Source organism: Beta vulgaris, chromosome 3 (genome assembly GCF_026745355.1).
Source record: "Beta vulgaris subsp. vulgaris cultivar EL10 chromosome 3, EL10.2, whole genome shotgun sequence".
NCBI classification, from domain to species: domain Eukaryota; kingdom Viridiplantae; phylum Streptophyta; class Magnoliopsida; order Caryophyllales; family Amaranthaceae; genus Beta; species Beta vulgaris.
This window is the reverse complement of record NC_079204.1, coordinates 4305461-4324007: the sequence shown is the minus strand read 5'-3', so window position 1 is coordinate 4324007 and position 18547 is coordinate 4305461. Positions and strand designations below refer to the sequence as shown.

At 35.1% G+C, this 18547-nt stretch overlaps 2 protein-coding genes across 3 annotated transcripts; one reads left to right on the top strand and one right to left on the bottom strand.

Annotated features, from left to right (window-relative positions):
• Nucleotides 1-3016: 3016 nt before the first annotated feature.
• Nucleotides 3017-5739, top strand: LOC109134608 (ribosomal protein S14, mitochondrial). The gene is made up of 2 exons (XM_019248505.3): nucleotides 3017-3273; nucleotides 5116-5739. The coding sequence occupies exons 1-2, from the start codon at nucleotides 3168-3170 to the stop codon at nucleotides 5442-5444; spliced, it is 435 nt and encodes a 144-aa protein (XP_019104050.1). The 5' UTR covers nucleotides 3017-3167; the 3' UTR covers nucleotides 5445-5739.
• A 642-nt stretch (nucleotides 5740-6381) lies between these two features.
• On the bottom strand, nucleotides 6382-17056 carry LOC104888238 (uncharacterized). 2 transcript variants are annotated; one of them, XM_010673137.4, is made up of 13 exons: nucleotides 14509-17055; nucleotides 12595-12716; nucleotides 12295-12394; nucleotides 12087-12219; nucleotides 11832-11895; nucleotides 11004-11170; nucleotides 10420-10916; nucleotides 9637-9966; nucleotides 8488-9462; nucleotides 8265-8337; nucleotides 8098-8183; nucleotides 7363-7482; nucleotides 6382-6705 (listed from the first exon to the last, which is right to left on the bottom strand). In XM_010673137.4, exons 1-13 carry the CDS (start codon nucleotides 16642-16644, stop codon nucleotides 6631-6633), a joined length of 4878 nt encoding a protein of 1625 aa, XP_010671439.2. In that variant the 5' UTR covers nucleotides 16645-17055; the 3' UTR covers nucleotides 6382-6630. The 2 variants fall into 2 exon arrangements, with proteins under 2 accessions (XP_010671439.2, XP_019104049.1); XM_019248504.3 differs by having other exon boundaries at nucleotides 10420-11170; nucleotides 14509-17056.
• Between the last annotated feature and the right edge of the window lie 1491 nt (nucleotides 17057-18547).

Here is an 18547-nt window from a genome sequence, read left to right as displayed (position 1 = left end):
TATTAGACCTTATTGGAACTTATTGCATATTAGACCTTATTGCAACTTATCTGAACTTATCTGAACTTATCTGAACTTATTGGACCTGAAACTTAATTTTTTAAGTTGAACAGAACGCACCCTAAGTTCCAATCAGGTCTAATAAGGTCCAATAAGGTCCAAATAGTCAATGTTTAATAAACATTTGTATTATTGTCCACTATTTTGTTATTCATAATTTCATATCACTATTAGCGGATTATGTTATTATTAAGAAATTTAATTAAAGTACCACAATGATTATATAGTTATACTTGTATTAGTGTCTATAATTATTTTATTATTTATTTGTATTTGTCTATTATTTATTATTTATTTGTATTATGTCTATTATTTTATTTTCATATTACTATTAGCTGATTATGTTATTATTAGAATTTTTTATTAAAGTACCACAATGTATAGTATTATACTTGTATTATTGTCTATTATTTGATTATTCATATTGCTATTGAATAATATTATAATCATGGTCAAATAATTAAGGTTAACAATAATAATAATAATTATTATAATTACAAATATTTGAGAGGTGTTGAAGCTACTGTGTTGAGAAGAAATGAGAAGAAAGGAGAAGTAATGAGAAGAAATCTGAGAGGTGTTGAAGCTACTGTGACTTTGAACATTTTTTTCTCTTTCTTCTAGTAACATTCAAATAAATGAAAGGTGAAGAAAGCTGAAGAAATGAATGAAGGAGTTGTTGTTAGCAATAAATATTCAGCTTATTTTCATTGATTAGGAAAGGAGAATCAGGCCCATAATAGCCCTTTACAATGAAAGTTCACTGCCTTTTGCTCAGCTTAGATTAGTAACTACTAGTATTTTATAAAATTAATTTTTTGATTTTCTACTAGTGTTTTATAAAATTAAAACAACACTATTAGATATATTAGTGATGAAAGTTATGTATAGGCAAATATATAAATAGTAATTTTTTTGTTAAATTAATTATATAATTAATAATCATTATTTTTTAAAGGACGAATTATAATAATTATTATTCCATAAAAAATTTTGAGGGGTAGTATTTACGTTAGTGGTAATATTTATGTTATTCATGGTCACTGTTTTTGTCTAATAAGGTCAAATAAATTTCAATCAGGTTCAATAAGGTCTAATAAGTTTCAATCAGGTCCAATAAGGTCTAATAAGTTTCAATCAGGGTCAATAAGTTCCAATAAGGTCCAATAAGGTCAATCAGGTTCAATCAGGTCCAATAAGTTCCAATTAGGTTCAATCAGGTCCAATAAGGGTGCGTTCTGTTCAACTTAAAAAATTAAGTTTCAGGTCCAATAAGTTCAGATAAGTTCAGATAAGTTCAGATAAGTTCAGATAAGTTCAGATAAGTTGCAATAAGGTCTAATAAGTGCAATAAGTTCCAATAAGGTCTAATAAGGTCCAATAAGTTCCAATCAGGTGCAATAAGTTCCAATCAGGTGCAATAAGTTCCAATCAGGTCTAATAAGGTCCAATAAGTTCCAATCAGGTCTAATAAGATCCAATAAGGTCCAAATAGTCAATGTTTAATAAACATTTGTATTATTGTCCACTATTTTGTTATTCATAATTTCATATCACTATTAGCGGATTATGTCTATTATTTTATTATGTATTTGTATTATGTCTATTATTTTATTATCCATATTACTATTAGCTGATTATGTTATTATTAGAATTTTTTATTAAAGTACCACAATGTATAGTATATACTTGTATTATTGTCTATTATTTGATTATTCATATTGCTATTGAATAATATTATAATCATGGTCAAATAATTAAGGTTAACAATAATAATAATAATATTACAATATTTTGCAATTCGTCTTTAAATAACAAGAGATAACATGTTTTCGTTACTAATAACTATGAAAGATATAAATGTTATCAATTGATTGCTTCGTTATCATCACTGGAGTATCTTTCTTCATCGGAGTATCTTTCTTCATCTTCTACATCATAGAACAACCCCTATAAAATTTATGCAAACAAAATCACCAATAACTAGCAATGTAAAAGGAGGCAGACATATCTGAGCTATGTACTTTATAATTCACATTCAAGCTTATTTAAGAGTTGAGCACAAACTGAGCTCAAATCCAAGCTTTCAACCGAACTCAAGAGTTTGTACAACTAATTTGTCTACAATCGTAATTTACAATAATATACAATTTTGGATATACTGATAGAATATATGCCCATAATTCTTCATCCTATTTTAGTAAAGTAAATATTCTTCCCTTTGTATTGCCTTTTGCTCAGCTTAGATTAGTAACTACTAGTATTTTAAAAATTAATTTTTTGATTTTCTACTAGTGTTTTATAAAATTAAGACAACACTATTAGATATATTAGTGATGAAAGTTATGTATAGGCAAATATATAAATAGTAATTTTTTTGTTAAATTAATTATCATAAGAGATAATTAATAATCATTATTTTTTAAAGGACGAATTATAATAATTATTATTCCAAAAAAATTTGAGGGGTAGTATTTACGTTTGGTAATATTTATGTTATTCATGGTCAATGTTTTTGTCTAATAAGGTCAAATAAGTTTCAATCAGGTTCAATAAGGTCTAATAAGTTTCAATCAGGTCCAATAAGGTCTAATAAGTTTCAATCAGGGTCAATAAGTTCCAATAAGGTCCAATAAGGTCAATCAGGTTCAATCAGGTCCAATAAGTTCCAATCAGGTTCAATCAGGTCCAATAAGTTGAATCAGGTCCAATCAGGTCCAATCAGGTTTAATAAGTTTCAATAAGTTCAGTTCAGGTTCAATAAGTTCAGTTCAGATAAGTTCCAATAAGTTCAGGTCCAATAAGTTGAATAGAACGCACCCTAAGTTGAATCAGGTCCAATCAGGTTTAATAAGTTCAAATAAGTTCAGTTCAGGTTCAATAAGTTCAGTTCAGATAAGTTTCAATAAGTTCAGGTCCAATAAGTTGAATAGAACGCACCCTATATCTACAACCTTGAGATCGAAAGATTACCTACTAACCACTAGACGAAGCTTAGCTTGGTAAAGAAATAAACTTCTTGGTGGCCAGGATTGCATCCGATCTTGCCCTTGAGTCCTACTCCATTCTAAACCCCAAACAAACCCCCAAATCTTAACGGGTCGAAGATGTTTAGGGTAATCGGAAAACTTTTGGGCAAAGCCCCACTTATTCAGTCACCTCTAAAACTTGATTTTGTCCCTCCATTTGTTCGTGAATTCCAGTCTATAAGAGGTAACTTTCACTAGATTACGTGAATTGGTTAATTTTGATCTCTTTCATTTGTGTTTTTTTATCCCAATTTGTTGAATTCGATGGTAAATGGTATAAGTAGGGTTTTGATTTGAATGTTGGGTTTCGGTGGATTGTGGGTTTTCAATTCTTCATTCATCACTTCTTTTATGATTGCCCATCAACTGTTTGTCAAAATGCAGATATTTGATATCATGCTCACAATGTGATTTCATTTTTGTTTGAATCATTGTTAATAACCTAATTGGTTTCAATGTTCACAGTGTCAAAAAATTTCTTACCATCAGTGTTTTAGTTTAGCTTCCTGTAGTGATTATGAATGAGAGACTTGTTTGAATACCCATTTGAGCAATAAGAATCTGTATGCTGGTTAATTGGAGAAAGGTGCATTCTTTATTTCATGATTATATTATGCATAGTTGCTTGAATGCTTCTGTTGATTGTGGATCGATATTTGATACAGAGTTTGAGCATTTTGGGGTTCCTTGTCCGGCTTTTATTTATTGTTATCTATTGATTGAAATGTGAGTAAAGAAGGTCTGCTTTGTGAAGTTCATTCGTTGGAGTGTTCGAACTAGCTTTCGGAGACTGCGAGGGGCTTGATGTTTAGGCAAAGGGGGAGTGAATGTGTAATCCAATATAAACATGATTCTTCTAGGTTGGGGCTTTGAAGTGTTCGAACTAGCTTTCGAAGACTGCCAGGGGATTGATGTTTAGGCAAAGGGAGAGTGAATGTGTAATCCAATATAAACATGATTCTTCTAGGTCGGGGCTTTGGAGTGTTCGAACTAGCTTTCGAAGACTGCCAGGGGTTTGATGTTTAGGCAAAGGGAGAGTAAATGTGTAATCCAAGATAAACATGATTCTTCTATTGGGGCTTAGTTAATTTGAAGATAGATAGTCATGTACTCTTGTATTGTTGTTTTTACTAGCAGTTGTTCTTATTGTCAGATTGAATATATAGTTATGTGGTCCTCATGCAGTTATTTGCTATCATATGGCTGCTGTAACACTTGAAATGGTAGTGTATGGTGAATTAAAAAGCTTTAAGTCAAAAAGGTTTGTGGTTGATTGGTACTTTTGGGGCTAGCGCAGCTGTGTCTCACAGTCATGATCATCTGCAAGTGACAAGTGTTAAGTTTTTGCGGCAACGTCCAAACATGATTCTTGCAAAACATCAGTTTTTAGTTGATTGATGATTATGATTATACTTTGATGTGTTTACTTTTGAAGACAGTCTCTCTTTTAGTATTTGACTATGGAGTTGCTTCAGGTAACATTGCCTACATCTTGACCTCTTAGCAGAGTTTAGACTTTGGGTTTGGCTTTTGGCGTAATATAGTTTGTTTTACTGTTGCTTAGTTTATTGGTGAAAATAACTTACTAATTTTGCATAAACTTATCAATTGATTGGACCACAGCATATGGTTGATAAGAGGGTCGATCAGTTCAGCTTTTGAATTACTCTCTCCATTCCATTTTGATATTCCCATCTAGAATGCCTCGGTCTTAGAGCTAAAATTTTGAACATAAATTGTCATTGACACGTAAGAGAAGAGGTAGTAATGTGGATCTTGTTAAATTTGTTTCAATGTGTATTTTCAAGATATTAACTTTTCTTAGTTTTAATTAATGCGAAATTAAATATGCTAATGGTTGAAGATGCGTATTGAGAACTACATAATAAACAAATAGGAACATCATAATGGAACAGAGGGAGTATGTACTGGATTACAGAGAGTGATATCTTATTTAGAAGTATTAGGTAAGGAGTTCTCTTTTTGATAGTTGATGAGTACTAATTCTTTTTCTTACTCTTCTTAGGTTTTTCTACCGGAATAGGTGCTTATGTTGGAGATAAGCGGAACATACTGGACTACAAGCGTAGGAAGCTCGCTGCCAAATATGAGCTGAGGCGAAAGCTGTACAAAGCTCTGTGCAGAGATCCTGAACTTCCTCCTAGTATGAAAGAGAAACACCGTTACAAGCTGTCCAAACTTCCGAGAAACAGTGCCTTCAATCGACTGAGGAACCGCTGTATCTTCACAGGGCGTCCTCGTGCTGTGTATGAGAAATTCCGGATGTCCCGTATTGTTTTCCGTGAGTTGGCATCTCAAGGCCAATTGCTGGGTGTAAAGAAAGCATCCTGGTAATCATTCTTTTGTCTGGTCGAAGGACTGAGAGATCCATGCTTTGCTTTAGGCATTCAGTTTTGTGTCATCAGTAAGCCGTAAACCGCTATCAGATAGTGTATTTTCATGTCATCCTCGTTATGATTACTATTTTTTTTTTCTTGATTGTGCTTCTAATAGCTTTACATTTCTTCAGAATACTGACCTGTAATAATAGCTACTGAGATTTGATTCGCTATGCTGTACTCTGTAGTAGCGTATTGTTTTTACTACTGTAGTACATTTGATCTACAAGTTCACAATTTTGTATGAGTTACCTATTTGCTACATTCATATTACAGCATCAAGCGAAACAACCAAACCCATAATTTACCCTACCAGGCTACCATGCCATAGATTGGATTCCGGACTATGACATATGACATAATACCCTCTATCTATAATATATTAAACATGCTTCGTACAATATTCGATCACGAGACTTCAAGTTAATATTCTAAAGTTTTAACCAGTAACCATGACATCGTCTGGGACCAAAAATTAGTTGATGAATTGCAAAGTGCACATCCTTCCCGAAATTCTATTGATGTTTATATGGAGAAAATAACAAACATTATTCTACACTAAGGAAAGTTGAATGAAAGGTAGCGTGTTCTACATCGGCTACGTAGACAATTTTGATGACATACGCAAACACTTCCAACGTGAGTTAACGTGACTTGTGAGTACCTAACGTCCTCTATCTTTAACCAACTAGTATAGTATTTAGTAGCATGATGTCTGGCATCAAAGAGTATCTTTTTCTGTTTCATCGAATGAATTCCAACATCAAAGAGATTTTCTTAGAGTTGGGCTAATCACCTAATCTTTCACTTTCCACACCTGCCAGTTCTTCTCTCTTGTTCACCACCGAACTCGTTAGGCGAATAGCCTTTTCATGTATTTATGAGGCTACATGTGGAATAAATTTGTTTGATGGAATCAATGATGTTTACAGACCTTGTAAGGCAATCATTACTCAATAAAGCGTCTCGCAGAAGTTCTAGCAGTACACACAATTGCACCTAAGAACATAGATGCAAAGAATTTCTAAATCAATGAAAGAACATATTGTACAAGAATGAGATGAAATGCTGGATTGGTTGAGCAGGCAATAGCTCAAGTGTGGCCTTTTAAAATCTTTATCCATTTTAATCCCATGAAGATCTCATTCAGAATCTGTCATCAGTTTTTTATATTCACTCAGAGCAGAACTTGCAGCATAAAGCGCCATCTTTTTCACCTAAAACAGAACCAAATTTGCACTGCATGAGAAAGCTGCAGGTCATGCTCTAAGAAAGCAGCAAAACCAAATAAAAAATTGACATGTTTACTCTCTGACAGTAGAATGACCACAGATGAATGTAAGAAGTGAGATGACCAAGCTAGAAGTTCGAAAAACAAATTCTAAACGTCCCAAGGTGTGTGTACAAGACACGACTCAAACACGGAGTCACTGATGAACGAATCCGGTGCCACACAAAAAGGGCAAGACAGTTTGATCAAATTGTCATATTTGCAACTATTTTCCATTTTATACAGTTTTTGATATTTTATGTGAACGACCCGAAATTGATATGAGACCAGATACAAAAGTTTTTAACTCGAATTGCTAGCTCTAACTTCACTTAACAGCACCATATTGTCTCCATATATTAAGCATTGACTAGACGGATGAAACACCATTCCTAACAGACGCAAAGAAGAGCAACCCGACATGAGCAGATCCCACAAAAAATGTCAAGATTCGGGATAATTTCCAAATTGAGGCATGCCATCATGCTCAAGGCAAAAATGTGCCTCTAATCAATATAATCAGAACAAGAATTTCATGGAAAACACTTTACACATAAATGAATTTGACACGATAAACTAAAAAGGAAAGATCAGATTCCCAAACCTCCAATTTGTCTTCCTTGGATCTGTGGTTCTTGGGGAGCAAGCGAAATTCTTCTGTCAATCTAATGCATTCACGAATATTCTCAGGGGATACAAAGTCGAGCGCCACTTTGATGCAAGACTGAAAAAAAGCAACAGTGTACTCTATTTGTCAAGGTAACTCTTCTTACATTGGAACATTATAAAAGATACGAGATACTTTGCGTACATCTATGATGTCCCGAACTCGTGTTTCTCAGCATGACTGAAATTCTTTTTAGCAAATAACAGCTCTATATGGAACTTTGAAAAATATAGTATATGTTTGATAACGTGCATCTCCTTAAAACAACATATGGAGAGAAAACCCTGGCACTATAACTTATGCCAAATGGGGATATTATAGCCGATCTAGCAACAGAAGTTAATGTTTATTAATTTGATTTTCACAGGAAAGAATTATAGCCGATCTAGCAGCAGACTCTACTTAGATAGGAAGCTCAGCACCTCCTTGTATATCATGCCATAGATGTCTATCATAGATAATATCCATATTTGTGTAATACCTATCCATTCCATCTTTGGTGTACCCAAAGACACACAGCTCTATTTACACCTAACACATAGGTTGACCAAAAACAAATTTCTCTCCTTGCCTTGATTGAGTGATCAATCAGACCAAATAACCTGTGAAGACATGGAAACCGTAATATAAACCACTATACCCAGAATTTATCCATAAAAAATAAAAACTTACTAGTTTATTTCTCACTTGATGTGGACATCCAGCAGGTATGAAAACAGCCTCACCCAGGTGTTGCTCAAATGTCCAAGGTTCCACATCTGCAACAAATTATAATTGAAATTAATGGGAAACTTCATAATAATGTTTGTACACACGGAAAACCGCCAAGCATTTCTTACCGAACTCTTCTTTCAGCTGTTTCTTGTGGCTTTCAGTCAAATAGAATGTCTGGTCATGAATTGGATGGATGACCTAGGTGAATTGGAATCAACCCAAATCAAAGGGTTAATATAAAAAATAAATAGAAACAAATAATAGTGAAATAAAAAATTAATTCAAAGGGGAAAATCAAACAGGAGTAAATGGAGTAACTTTAAAGTTGTATGAGTCAATATGACCTACAGATTTCACGGGAAGATTATTGATGTGGTAAAATTCTTTCTGATGCCTTTTTAGGTATTCTAGAAGTTTGGGAACATCTTCTCTTCTAAATATATCCCACACAGCTCCCCCACTGACTTCATTTTCATCCAAATTAGGGTTTTTGGACGCTGAATCCTGCTCGATACCAGAGCATGGAACGTCTGAAGATAGACCAACACTTCTTACAGCATCAGCTTGATCAGTACAGGGGACTGCGTTTGCAGCAGGACAGTTCAGGCCAGCAACAAAATTTTCTATACTATCATTGTTACATCTATCTGCAGAAAATGATACTTCTGAAGAATGGATAAGAGTGTGCGTAACATCACTGCCTTTATTTTCATCTACAGACACTAAATCCTGCTCTCCACCAAAGCATGGGACCTCTGAAGCCTGGCCAGCACCAGCTGGATCAGCAATGGGGACCTCTTTAGCAGCAGGACAGTTCAGGCCAGCATCGGAATTTTGTAGAGCATCATTGTTACATCTGTCCTCAGGAAATGATATTTCAGAAGAATGGATAACAGTGCTCATTGCACCACCACCTTCATTTTCGTCCAAATCAGGATCTACGGATACTATATCCTGTTCTCCACTAAAGCATGGGACCTCTGAAGACTGAAAAGCACCAGCTCCATCAGCACAGGCAGCCTCTTTAGTACCAGAACCGTTTGGGCCAGCATCAGAATTATCTATAGCACCATTGTAGCATCTATCCACAGAAAATGATATTTCTGATGACTGGCTAAGAGTGCTTTTAGCATCAGCTCCATCAGCCGAGGGGAACTCCTTAGCAGAATAGTTGAGTCCAACATTGCAGATTTTTGCAGTATCATTGCTCAATCTATCTGAAGAAAATGACAGTTCAGCTTCATAATTTTTTTGCAACTTGCATATGACCTGCTGCTGGCATGAGCCAACATCAACCTTTGTTGCATGCATCAACACATTAACCTATAGCAGAAGCAGCATATGTCAAGACCAAAGATCATGCTGAATTCTCAATACATGTGAACTGAATATCAGCATTTTTAAGATGTTAAAGTGTGACATAAAAATTGTAAATGATTGGTTATTTTACTTTTTTCGGGGAGGGGGGAGGAGTAAATTTCTGTATCAAATTTATACCGCATCAGAAATATCACAATGGAGTTTCGTTACAGAGTCACCCCTGCCAAGCTCGTCTACAAGACCGTAAGCTATGTATGTTTTTGGCCCCAGATCTGGCTTCCGAGCACCATCAGGAAGTTTTGTAACAAGATTGAGAATACCACATTCAGGATGAGTATAGTCACTATAAGGAAGCATCATAATAAACTCAGCAAAGTGCCTTGGCAAGCATTCCTCGAATGAATTTGAAGCAGGCCAATCCTTCAGTTTCAAGATCTCTGGCCAACCATTACAATGCTTCCGACCATGCAAATACCCCTTGAAGAAATTATATATATCAATCTCTACCTGCAAAAGAAAATTAACTCCATAGGTTGTTTGGGGTCTTCTAGCTTTGAAGAAACAAGAATATCAGCAGCAGCCCTGATAACTATATAACATGAAACTTGGGCAAAAGGCAAAACTCCATCCACCCTCAAGCTGATATATTGAACCCTCAAAAGATAAAATTTATAGGTAAATATATATAAAAAATGCTATTGAATGAAAAGTGGAAGTTGTGGTATTCAACCAAGCAAACCGAGGTGATAACACAGAAAGAACTGTAAATAATTTTATCAAGCAGACAAAAAAAATCAACTAGTTTCTAGAAATGGACTTTTATAGTCATTTACATTGTTCTTTTGAAAAAATATAAAATAATGAAGACGTATTTAAAAATTTAAAATCTAAAGTAAATCAAAGAGCCAATTGTATAGCAAGTTCAGAATCCAACAGCATACCTTGAAGCCTAGCACGTACCTCACACCAGTCCAAACAATCGATGGCCTTCACATTAAGTGTGTCCTCCTTCATTATCTTTTTGGCTCCTCTAAAAGCCCTCCACATCACCATTGGTTCCCAACTCAGACCAGATCCTTCTTGTAAGACATTTCTCACAATAACAGGTTCCCCTCGCGTCCAATGCATTTGGAAATGGTCTATTTGAAGGTTATCAATGTTTATAGCACTCGGACAGAAAAGAAAATTATCATGCATCTTTTCCCTTGAAGCCGCCTTTCTTGTTTCGGAGGCACTTCTTTGATCACCTGAAGAAGTAAGGAGGCAGGTGCGACAAGACTGACTAGAATCTGTTTCTGATAAATGATAATCAAGAGTGACCTCTTCAACGCTTTCAATCAGTGTGTCTACCCAATCAGGTTCAAATATGCGTCTTAGTTCAAGATTGTGAACTCCGCAACCATCACATCCTTTTGGAGGACAAAGAATGCCACCGTCCAAATTTGATTTCCAGCCAACTGCAGAGGGTATATCATTAGTAACAGTAGACACTCCGGTGTCCCTCATTTTATCAGCATTATGATTCTGTTTATCTTCCATTATACCATGACATAATGAACCTCCTATAACTCGACATGAAGATCCAGCTTCAAGACCATCAGACCTCAGACCTGCTCTCAGTTCTTGACAACAGGATAGGCAGAGATCATAAGAGCAAACAGAACTGGGGCAGCTTCTGTGGAAATTTACAATGGATGTGTTGCAGTTATCACTGTTGAATGAGAATATCATTTAGTACCAACAGTCTTCATAATTCTGATATTATTTTTTGGGAGAATCTTTTTGGCGGAAAAGGCCATTTTAAAGAGTATTTAGAGATGCAAGGAAACTTCTATATGTGGCATTCTGAGTTGAAATATTTTTGGCGGAAGTTGCACAGACTAAACTCTAGCAATGATGCAAAACGAAATGAATCATATGCCAATTAGAAAAGTGCAAAACTGTAACTAGCCAAAAGAAACAATGTTACGAAGGGTATTAGAATCAGAACTTCACAAGACAAAGGCAAATCTACTTGAAAGAATCTATTTCTGGTTAATTCTTCAAGCATCATATATTCTAGCTAAACTACTTCCTCATTTTTCACAAGCATTTTCCATCCAAAGAGCCAAGTCCTTCACTAAATAATATGTCAAGTTGATCTCCTCTAGATTATACTTTCAATAAGACTCTCAGCAACAACTCATCAGGGTCAAAGCACTAAAGTCCACTAGTGAAAGCAATCAGAAAATAGTTAATGTGCCTTAAAAGGAGGGAAATCGATATTGCAGTATAATGTATCCTTACATAAGCTATACACTCGTCACATGAGCAGGATGTCCAACTTACAATCAACACGTTTTACTTATGACAAGCAGAAACATGGAACATACCAGTATATACGATCATCTTGATCAAGTCTAATCTTTGATATATCCTCTTCTTTAACTGTTTTTCCTACAAAACACAAATACAAGTAAAGTATATGGTGAAAACATTACACAGTAGATCAGCAGTTATAAATATGTAGTCAACTCCGAAATCAAAGATCATCAAAATGCTTCCAGTTCTCAACTACGTAAACAACCATGTTTATATTATTTTTTAAAACGTAGCTAAATGCATCAAACAAGAATGAGTTTCCGCACCACATGTTCTAGCTTCCACTTCTAGCTCAGCTCTCTGCTCCTCTTGTATATGCTTTAGAAGAGGATTAAGTTTGCGCATCAAGTACAGAAGCCTCTCTAGTCTGGCCTTTCTATCAAGGTCTTTTTGTCTGTCCTGAAAATATATAATTTATCAAGCATCCAATTCCTGAGCATCAAAATGATGCAGAACAGGAAAATTGACCTGTACCTTCATAACTAGCTTCTCCTGGAGGCATGTTTTGCAATTGCAATTCCCAAGGCAGAAAGGACATGCCTCCTGCACTTCCTTCCTTGTTCTTTCAGGATACCTGGTCGAATTTGCTCATTTTAAGACCAAAACAATCATCTTGCTGATGGATGATGATGATAAAAAAAAGTTTGAGATGTAGATGATCATAATGTCATACTTCTAATAGGAGTAACAAGTACCCTCAAATGTAAAGATGAAAGAACACTCCATAGCATGGAATTAACTTCACTTGTAGAGATGCAGCTTTAAGTACATTACCACTTTAAAAGGCATGGGAAACAATAACGTTTCTTTTTGCAATGTGAGCAAGCAATAACATCGTTTTTCTCGGAATTGAGGCACTGGTGACACATTGAACTCTGCATCGAAGCATTGGCGCCCTGAACAACAAAACTTATGAGAGTGGTATACATAACTTGGGTGTGATATTAATTAACATAATCGCAAACGTCCTTGTGTTACAGTTCAGTATGCACAATCATATTTAGTTCTTTCTGGGGGCAGCACAGAAATTGCATCTAATTCTTCTTGCTAGTTCTGCAGGTTTGTACATACACTAAAAACCTTCCTCAAGAAATATGCAAGCTCAAGAAATAGATATTTTGGCATTAGAAAAAAAGCAAAGCACTTCATCCAATGCATTAATGCAACAAGATATCATAATAACGCAGATTGAATTGTATTTTTATATAACAAGCACTGCCACATTTCTGTCCATATATTTTTTAGAAAATACTTCTGAGGATGTGACAAAAATCAAACCAGGGGCGGTTCTTGGCCCATGCAGTATAGGCGACGGAATAGGGCCCCAAAAATAGAGGGGCCCCGAAATATATTATATGTATTAAAGGTTTGAAAGAAAACAAAAGGAAAGCATCTGGATCAGTGGTAAAGTAGTAAGGGAAAGGACAAAGGGGCGCGGGTTCAATTCTACTTAGGAGTAGTTTTTTTTCTTTTTGCTGTTTTAATTATGACTGCTGACTCATCACCTACTCACATTAATAAACGTGGATTTTTCTTTGGCGGCTTCAAATCCCCAGTTCCCCATTAATGACTACTCTCTTCTCTCTCCTCCTAACTCTCTCATTAATTTATACTCATACTCCTATATTTTTTTTTTTTGAAATTTTCCAATAAAATTTACTCTATTTATATCTAAATATTTGTTTATTCATAATTATTTGATATGTTAAGAGTATTTTTTTAATTGAGAATCTAATATCTTTTATGAACTAAATATGAAAGGCCCCAATTTTTAGAGAACGTATAGGGCCTCCATTATGTTTGCCCCGTCCCTGAATCAAACTCATAATAGGAATATCCGTTGTCAATCTTGTCACAGAGCAACAGGACATCTACCCACCATAGAAATATATAAGATTGATCTTAGAAAATAATTACGCCATTTTTACTTTATTGCAACATTTTAACTTTCATGTTTGTCAACCCACAACTTTGACCAATCTATAATTTACCTTTTAATAAAAGTCTTACAAGTTTGAGAATTTAAAAATACGCATTGAGTTAAATCCAACAACATATGAAAAATTCTAAAATTTGTTTCTGTATATTTGTCAAATATATCCAGTCAACGTTAATATATGCCTAGTCCAAAAGTCAAAGTGTTGCAACTAATAACATATGGAGGAAGTACTACATGCTATCAACAGGTAAATACAAATATTAGATTAGAATCGGATGTACAAATACTCAGGCAACTACATAATCAAGAATAATCATGTCTGGTGAGAGTTAGCGACGTACAGCAAGCTATGAAGCCTACTATCATAGCATGTAACTATTAATATCCTAACTACTAATATCCTAAAGATATTTATCATATCTTTAGTATCCTAATATATCTCTAACACCCTCCCGCAATCTAATATATCTCTAACATATACCAATTCTATTTTTGCCATGACTAACAGACATGCGTTCATACTTGACCAATATATAAGATTAGCAGTGGCATGAAACATCCCTAACACATAAGCCTGCCACGAAAAAAAAGCATAAATATAACTTTAATAGTATACCCAACTTGCTTAAACTAAACAGACAACCATTCTAGTGAGTGCAAATGTATAATTCGAATTCTAAAGTTGCCACTCTGAAGATGAATTAAGGCCTATATATTAAGAACTAAAAGTCTGTCAAGGAAGGTTTTACCTCTGGAGTATGTCTTGCTCTCAACTGGTAGTTAGAGGTCTTTCTACAAGGTCTCATATCTCCATTTATTGATTCATGTAACATTTCACCATCATCAACATTTTTCATTCCACAATGTGATAATTCCACAAGGCCAATATCTTTTTGCACAACCAAGCTCCTTCCTCCATTTGGTAAACTAATAACTTTGTGAAGGACACCATCAACAAGAATTGATCTTCCATTTCTTGAACCTTTAGGTCGTCCACGCTTCTTTCTTTTCCTAGAAAAGCGCGTTTTAAGATCATTAGTACCCCTAAAACTTTCATCATTCACAGTTTCAAGAACCATTTCTTTAGCACCATCAAGTTCTCTAGGATGATTCCTCAAAACCTCCATTACTTCACTACTTGTCTCACTCATTTGTTCTGTACCTTCCCCACAAACCCCTGCCCCTTCACATTTCTTCCTCTTCTTTGAACCTCTTAATTGCCTATCACTACCCACATTTACACTCTTTTTAGACTTCGAACCCTTGGGCCGCCCACGCCTCTCTACCTTCTTCCCAACCTCAGCAACCACAATCACATCCTTCTTGGAGCCTTTGGGGCGCCCACGCCTCTCTACCTTCTTCCCTTCAGCTTTCGAACCCTTTTCCCGGCATCCCTTCTCTTCCTTCTTCTCCAGTTCTCCTGCAACCTCAACAACCACTATCACATCCTTCTTGGAACCTTTGGGGCGTCCACGCCTCTCTACCTTCTTCCCTTCGGCCTTCAATCCCTTTTTCCGGCCTCGCTTCTCAACCTTCTTCTCCAATTCTCCTTCAACAACCACTATCACATCCTTCATTTCATTCTTGGAACCTTTGGGCCATCCACGCCTTACTACCTTCTTCCTCCCAGCTTTCGAACCCTTAGGCCGGCCTCGCTTCTCCACCTTCTTCTCCAATCCTCCTCCAACCTCAGCAACCACAATCACATCCTTATTTCTCCTTTTTGAACGTTTCAAACCACTTTCATATTCAATCCCCACCAATGCACAACCATCAACTCCTTCAACTCCTCCCCCAACACCCACACTACCCCATTCATCACAAACTCCACCATTTTCACCCATCTTTGGCTTGTTTTTCACCCCTTTAGGTCTCCCTCGCTTCTTCTTTTGCATCATCATCATCATCATCTCATTCTCATCAAGTTTTTCATCAAGAACCCTCGTTTCTTCCTCAAATATTTCATCTTTCTTGACCTCAAAACAATCATCTTGTTCACTATCAGACTCAAATAACTCCCTAACCCTCTTCCCAACATCCTCATTTCCACCAAAAACTCCACCCACATTCTCAAACTCATCCTTATTATCATCATGATCATCATCCCTTAATTCTTTAACATCATCATGACCATCATCATCATGAACATGATGATGATGATGATGATCATGATCATGATCATGATGAACAATCTTTTTCTTGTTCTTAGACCCTTTGGGACGACCCCTTTTCCTTTTTTGCCCCTCACACACCATTATTCCTTCACAACTTTTCACAAAATTCCCCACACTTTCTTGTTTACTACCAAAGATTACATCTTTAACAGAATTCTCATTTATCTCGATTTTCCCACCCATTTCTAACAGCTTAAACACCTCCCCATCCCCAATTCCCTCACTTTTTATACACTCACCTCCTCCTCCACCTCCTCCAAGGGTATTATAGTCATTTCCACTCAAACCCTCAAGGGCATTAAAGTCATCATCACACATACTCTCCATCAATTCCTTAAAACCCACATCTATCTTACCAAGGGTAATTCCGTCTTTTTCCATTAAACCCGGTTCACCACCGGTCCAAACCGGCTTCTCACTACTTCCCTCACCACCACTAAGGGTGTTATAGTCAATTCCCAAAACTGGGTTTTCTTCAAAACCAAAATCAATAACTGGACGATATGGCTCAATAACATCGCCGGAATTCTCGCCGGAAAATCTTTCTCTCTCTACTCCAGATGAACTTTTCCGGCGACTTTGACGGGTAATGCTTAGAAAGTAATGTTTTTTACAGTATGATCTTCCTGGAAGTGCTATTTCACGACACCTCCAGTTAGGAGTTCCTCTTCTCCGGCATCTTTCGCCGTTTTCCGGCACCGGAATCTCCATTTTTTTTTACCCCTGTTTCTCTCTCTTGTTTTTGTTTCTGTGGGAAGAAAATGAAATTATGGGTGTTTCATGTTTGTTTGAATAAAGTTATGAAATTCAGGGTAGTAAATGTAAAATGTAAATGTAAATGTATTGCAGTATTGGTTTGATATCATATGATTATGATTTGTGAAAGATTGTCATGTCATTTTTTGTGGAGTAGGACTGGTTGTAATAAGAGCTCTGTTTTTTTTTTTTTTCTACTGACAACAATGTAATCCCATTATTGTATGGATTCTGGAATTCAATGACCCCATTATTCCTACTTTTTGTTACTCCTTTTGTCAAAATTTATAGTGATTGTTTCGATTATACTATATCGCTAAATGACGCTCTAGAATTTTGATTTTATTGGGTTCGTTATTTTGTATGAGGATAAAGGATCTATCATTTGGATTAAGTGTTCGTTTAGTTGAACGTAAGGAGTGTAAATTTTTTGAAAATTTATTTTTTCATGTAATTATATTTTTTAGAAATTGTTAAATGTTGTTTGGTGATTCATGTCAAGTAAAAGTTTGATGAGAATTTTCACTTCCTTAGGTAAGTAATTTCCTCCATTTTGTGGGAAGTGAAACTTTTTAGAAAATTATACTTCTCGTGAATTTGTCAACCAAATAACACCAAAAAATTCCAATTCCTAAGAATTTTAGCTTCTTATGCTAAATAATGTCAACCAAACAACACATGTTTGAAGTATTCATATTGGAAAATACAAATATTAGAAGAAGTATTTATGAATTTTTATGTAAAAATGATGACAAATACTTATTAAATTTAAATCATGTGGCTATAATTTTTCTCGTAAGGAAAAAGGATAAAAGAGGAATAAATATTGTTTAACGAGGGATTTTAAAGAATAAAGTACAATGCTAAAAATAGAAATATGAAAGATAAAAATAATATTTTAGGACACAAAAATGAAATACAAATACTATATTAGTACAACTTATTTGTGGGTACAATTCTAGAACTCAATTATTTTTTTTGCTTTTTCTTTAGGAGTCTCGAATAGTAGAATGGCTACTAATTAGAATTGTAAGGACATACTTTACGAAATAAATTAAGAAAGTTCCAATTTTTTTTTATAAAAAGAAGATATGTTTTAGAAAAATAAGTTGAATAGTACATCCTAAATATTAGAAATAAGATAAGCTTTTCAAGACACAACATAACCTTTTTTATGTTATTACATGTTTACTTGTTTAAATTGTAGATAATAGTATTTATTGGTGAGAAATACAAGGTCAAAATAAAATGATTAGTATGCCAATTAAAAATAATTTAAAACATACTCTAAATCTCCTTGTACTTTTTTTATTTTCTACCCTTTCCAAATTATCAAATGTTGCTAAATTTACGCATTCTCATATTAGACCAATTCTTATATGATTTTTTTTCTATAATAACTGTGATTTCTTCCCTACTATGCGATTTTTTTTTCCAAAGGTGTCTCGCAATAATAGATGAAGGCATGAAGCTACTTAAAAAGCACAATAAACTTGTGAGTATTATCTTCTTATTTTCTTTGTACAAAGGTTTTGTCTTTCATATAAACCCCTAACATGCCTTCAAGCTCCTGCCCCCACCCCTACTATGAATGAACCACTTTTATCTAACTTCGGGCCTGTTCTCCCCAGCTTATTTTCAGTTCAGTTTAGTTCAATTCAGTTCAGATCAGTTCAGACCAGTTCAATTCAGATCAGTTCAGCTCTTGACAATACTTTTACTCTCACATATCACTATTCAATCCAGTTCAGTTCAGATTAATTCAGTTCAGATCAGTTCAGTTCAAATCAGTTCAGATCAGTTCAGTTCAGTTCAGCTGTTTTACGCCGAATAGAACAAGCCTTCCTATATGAATTGC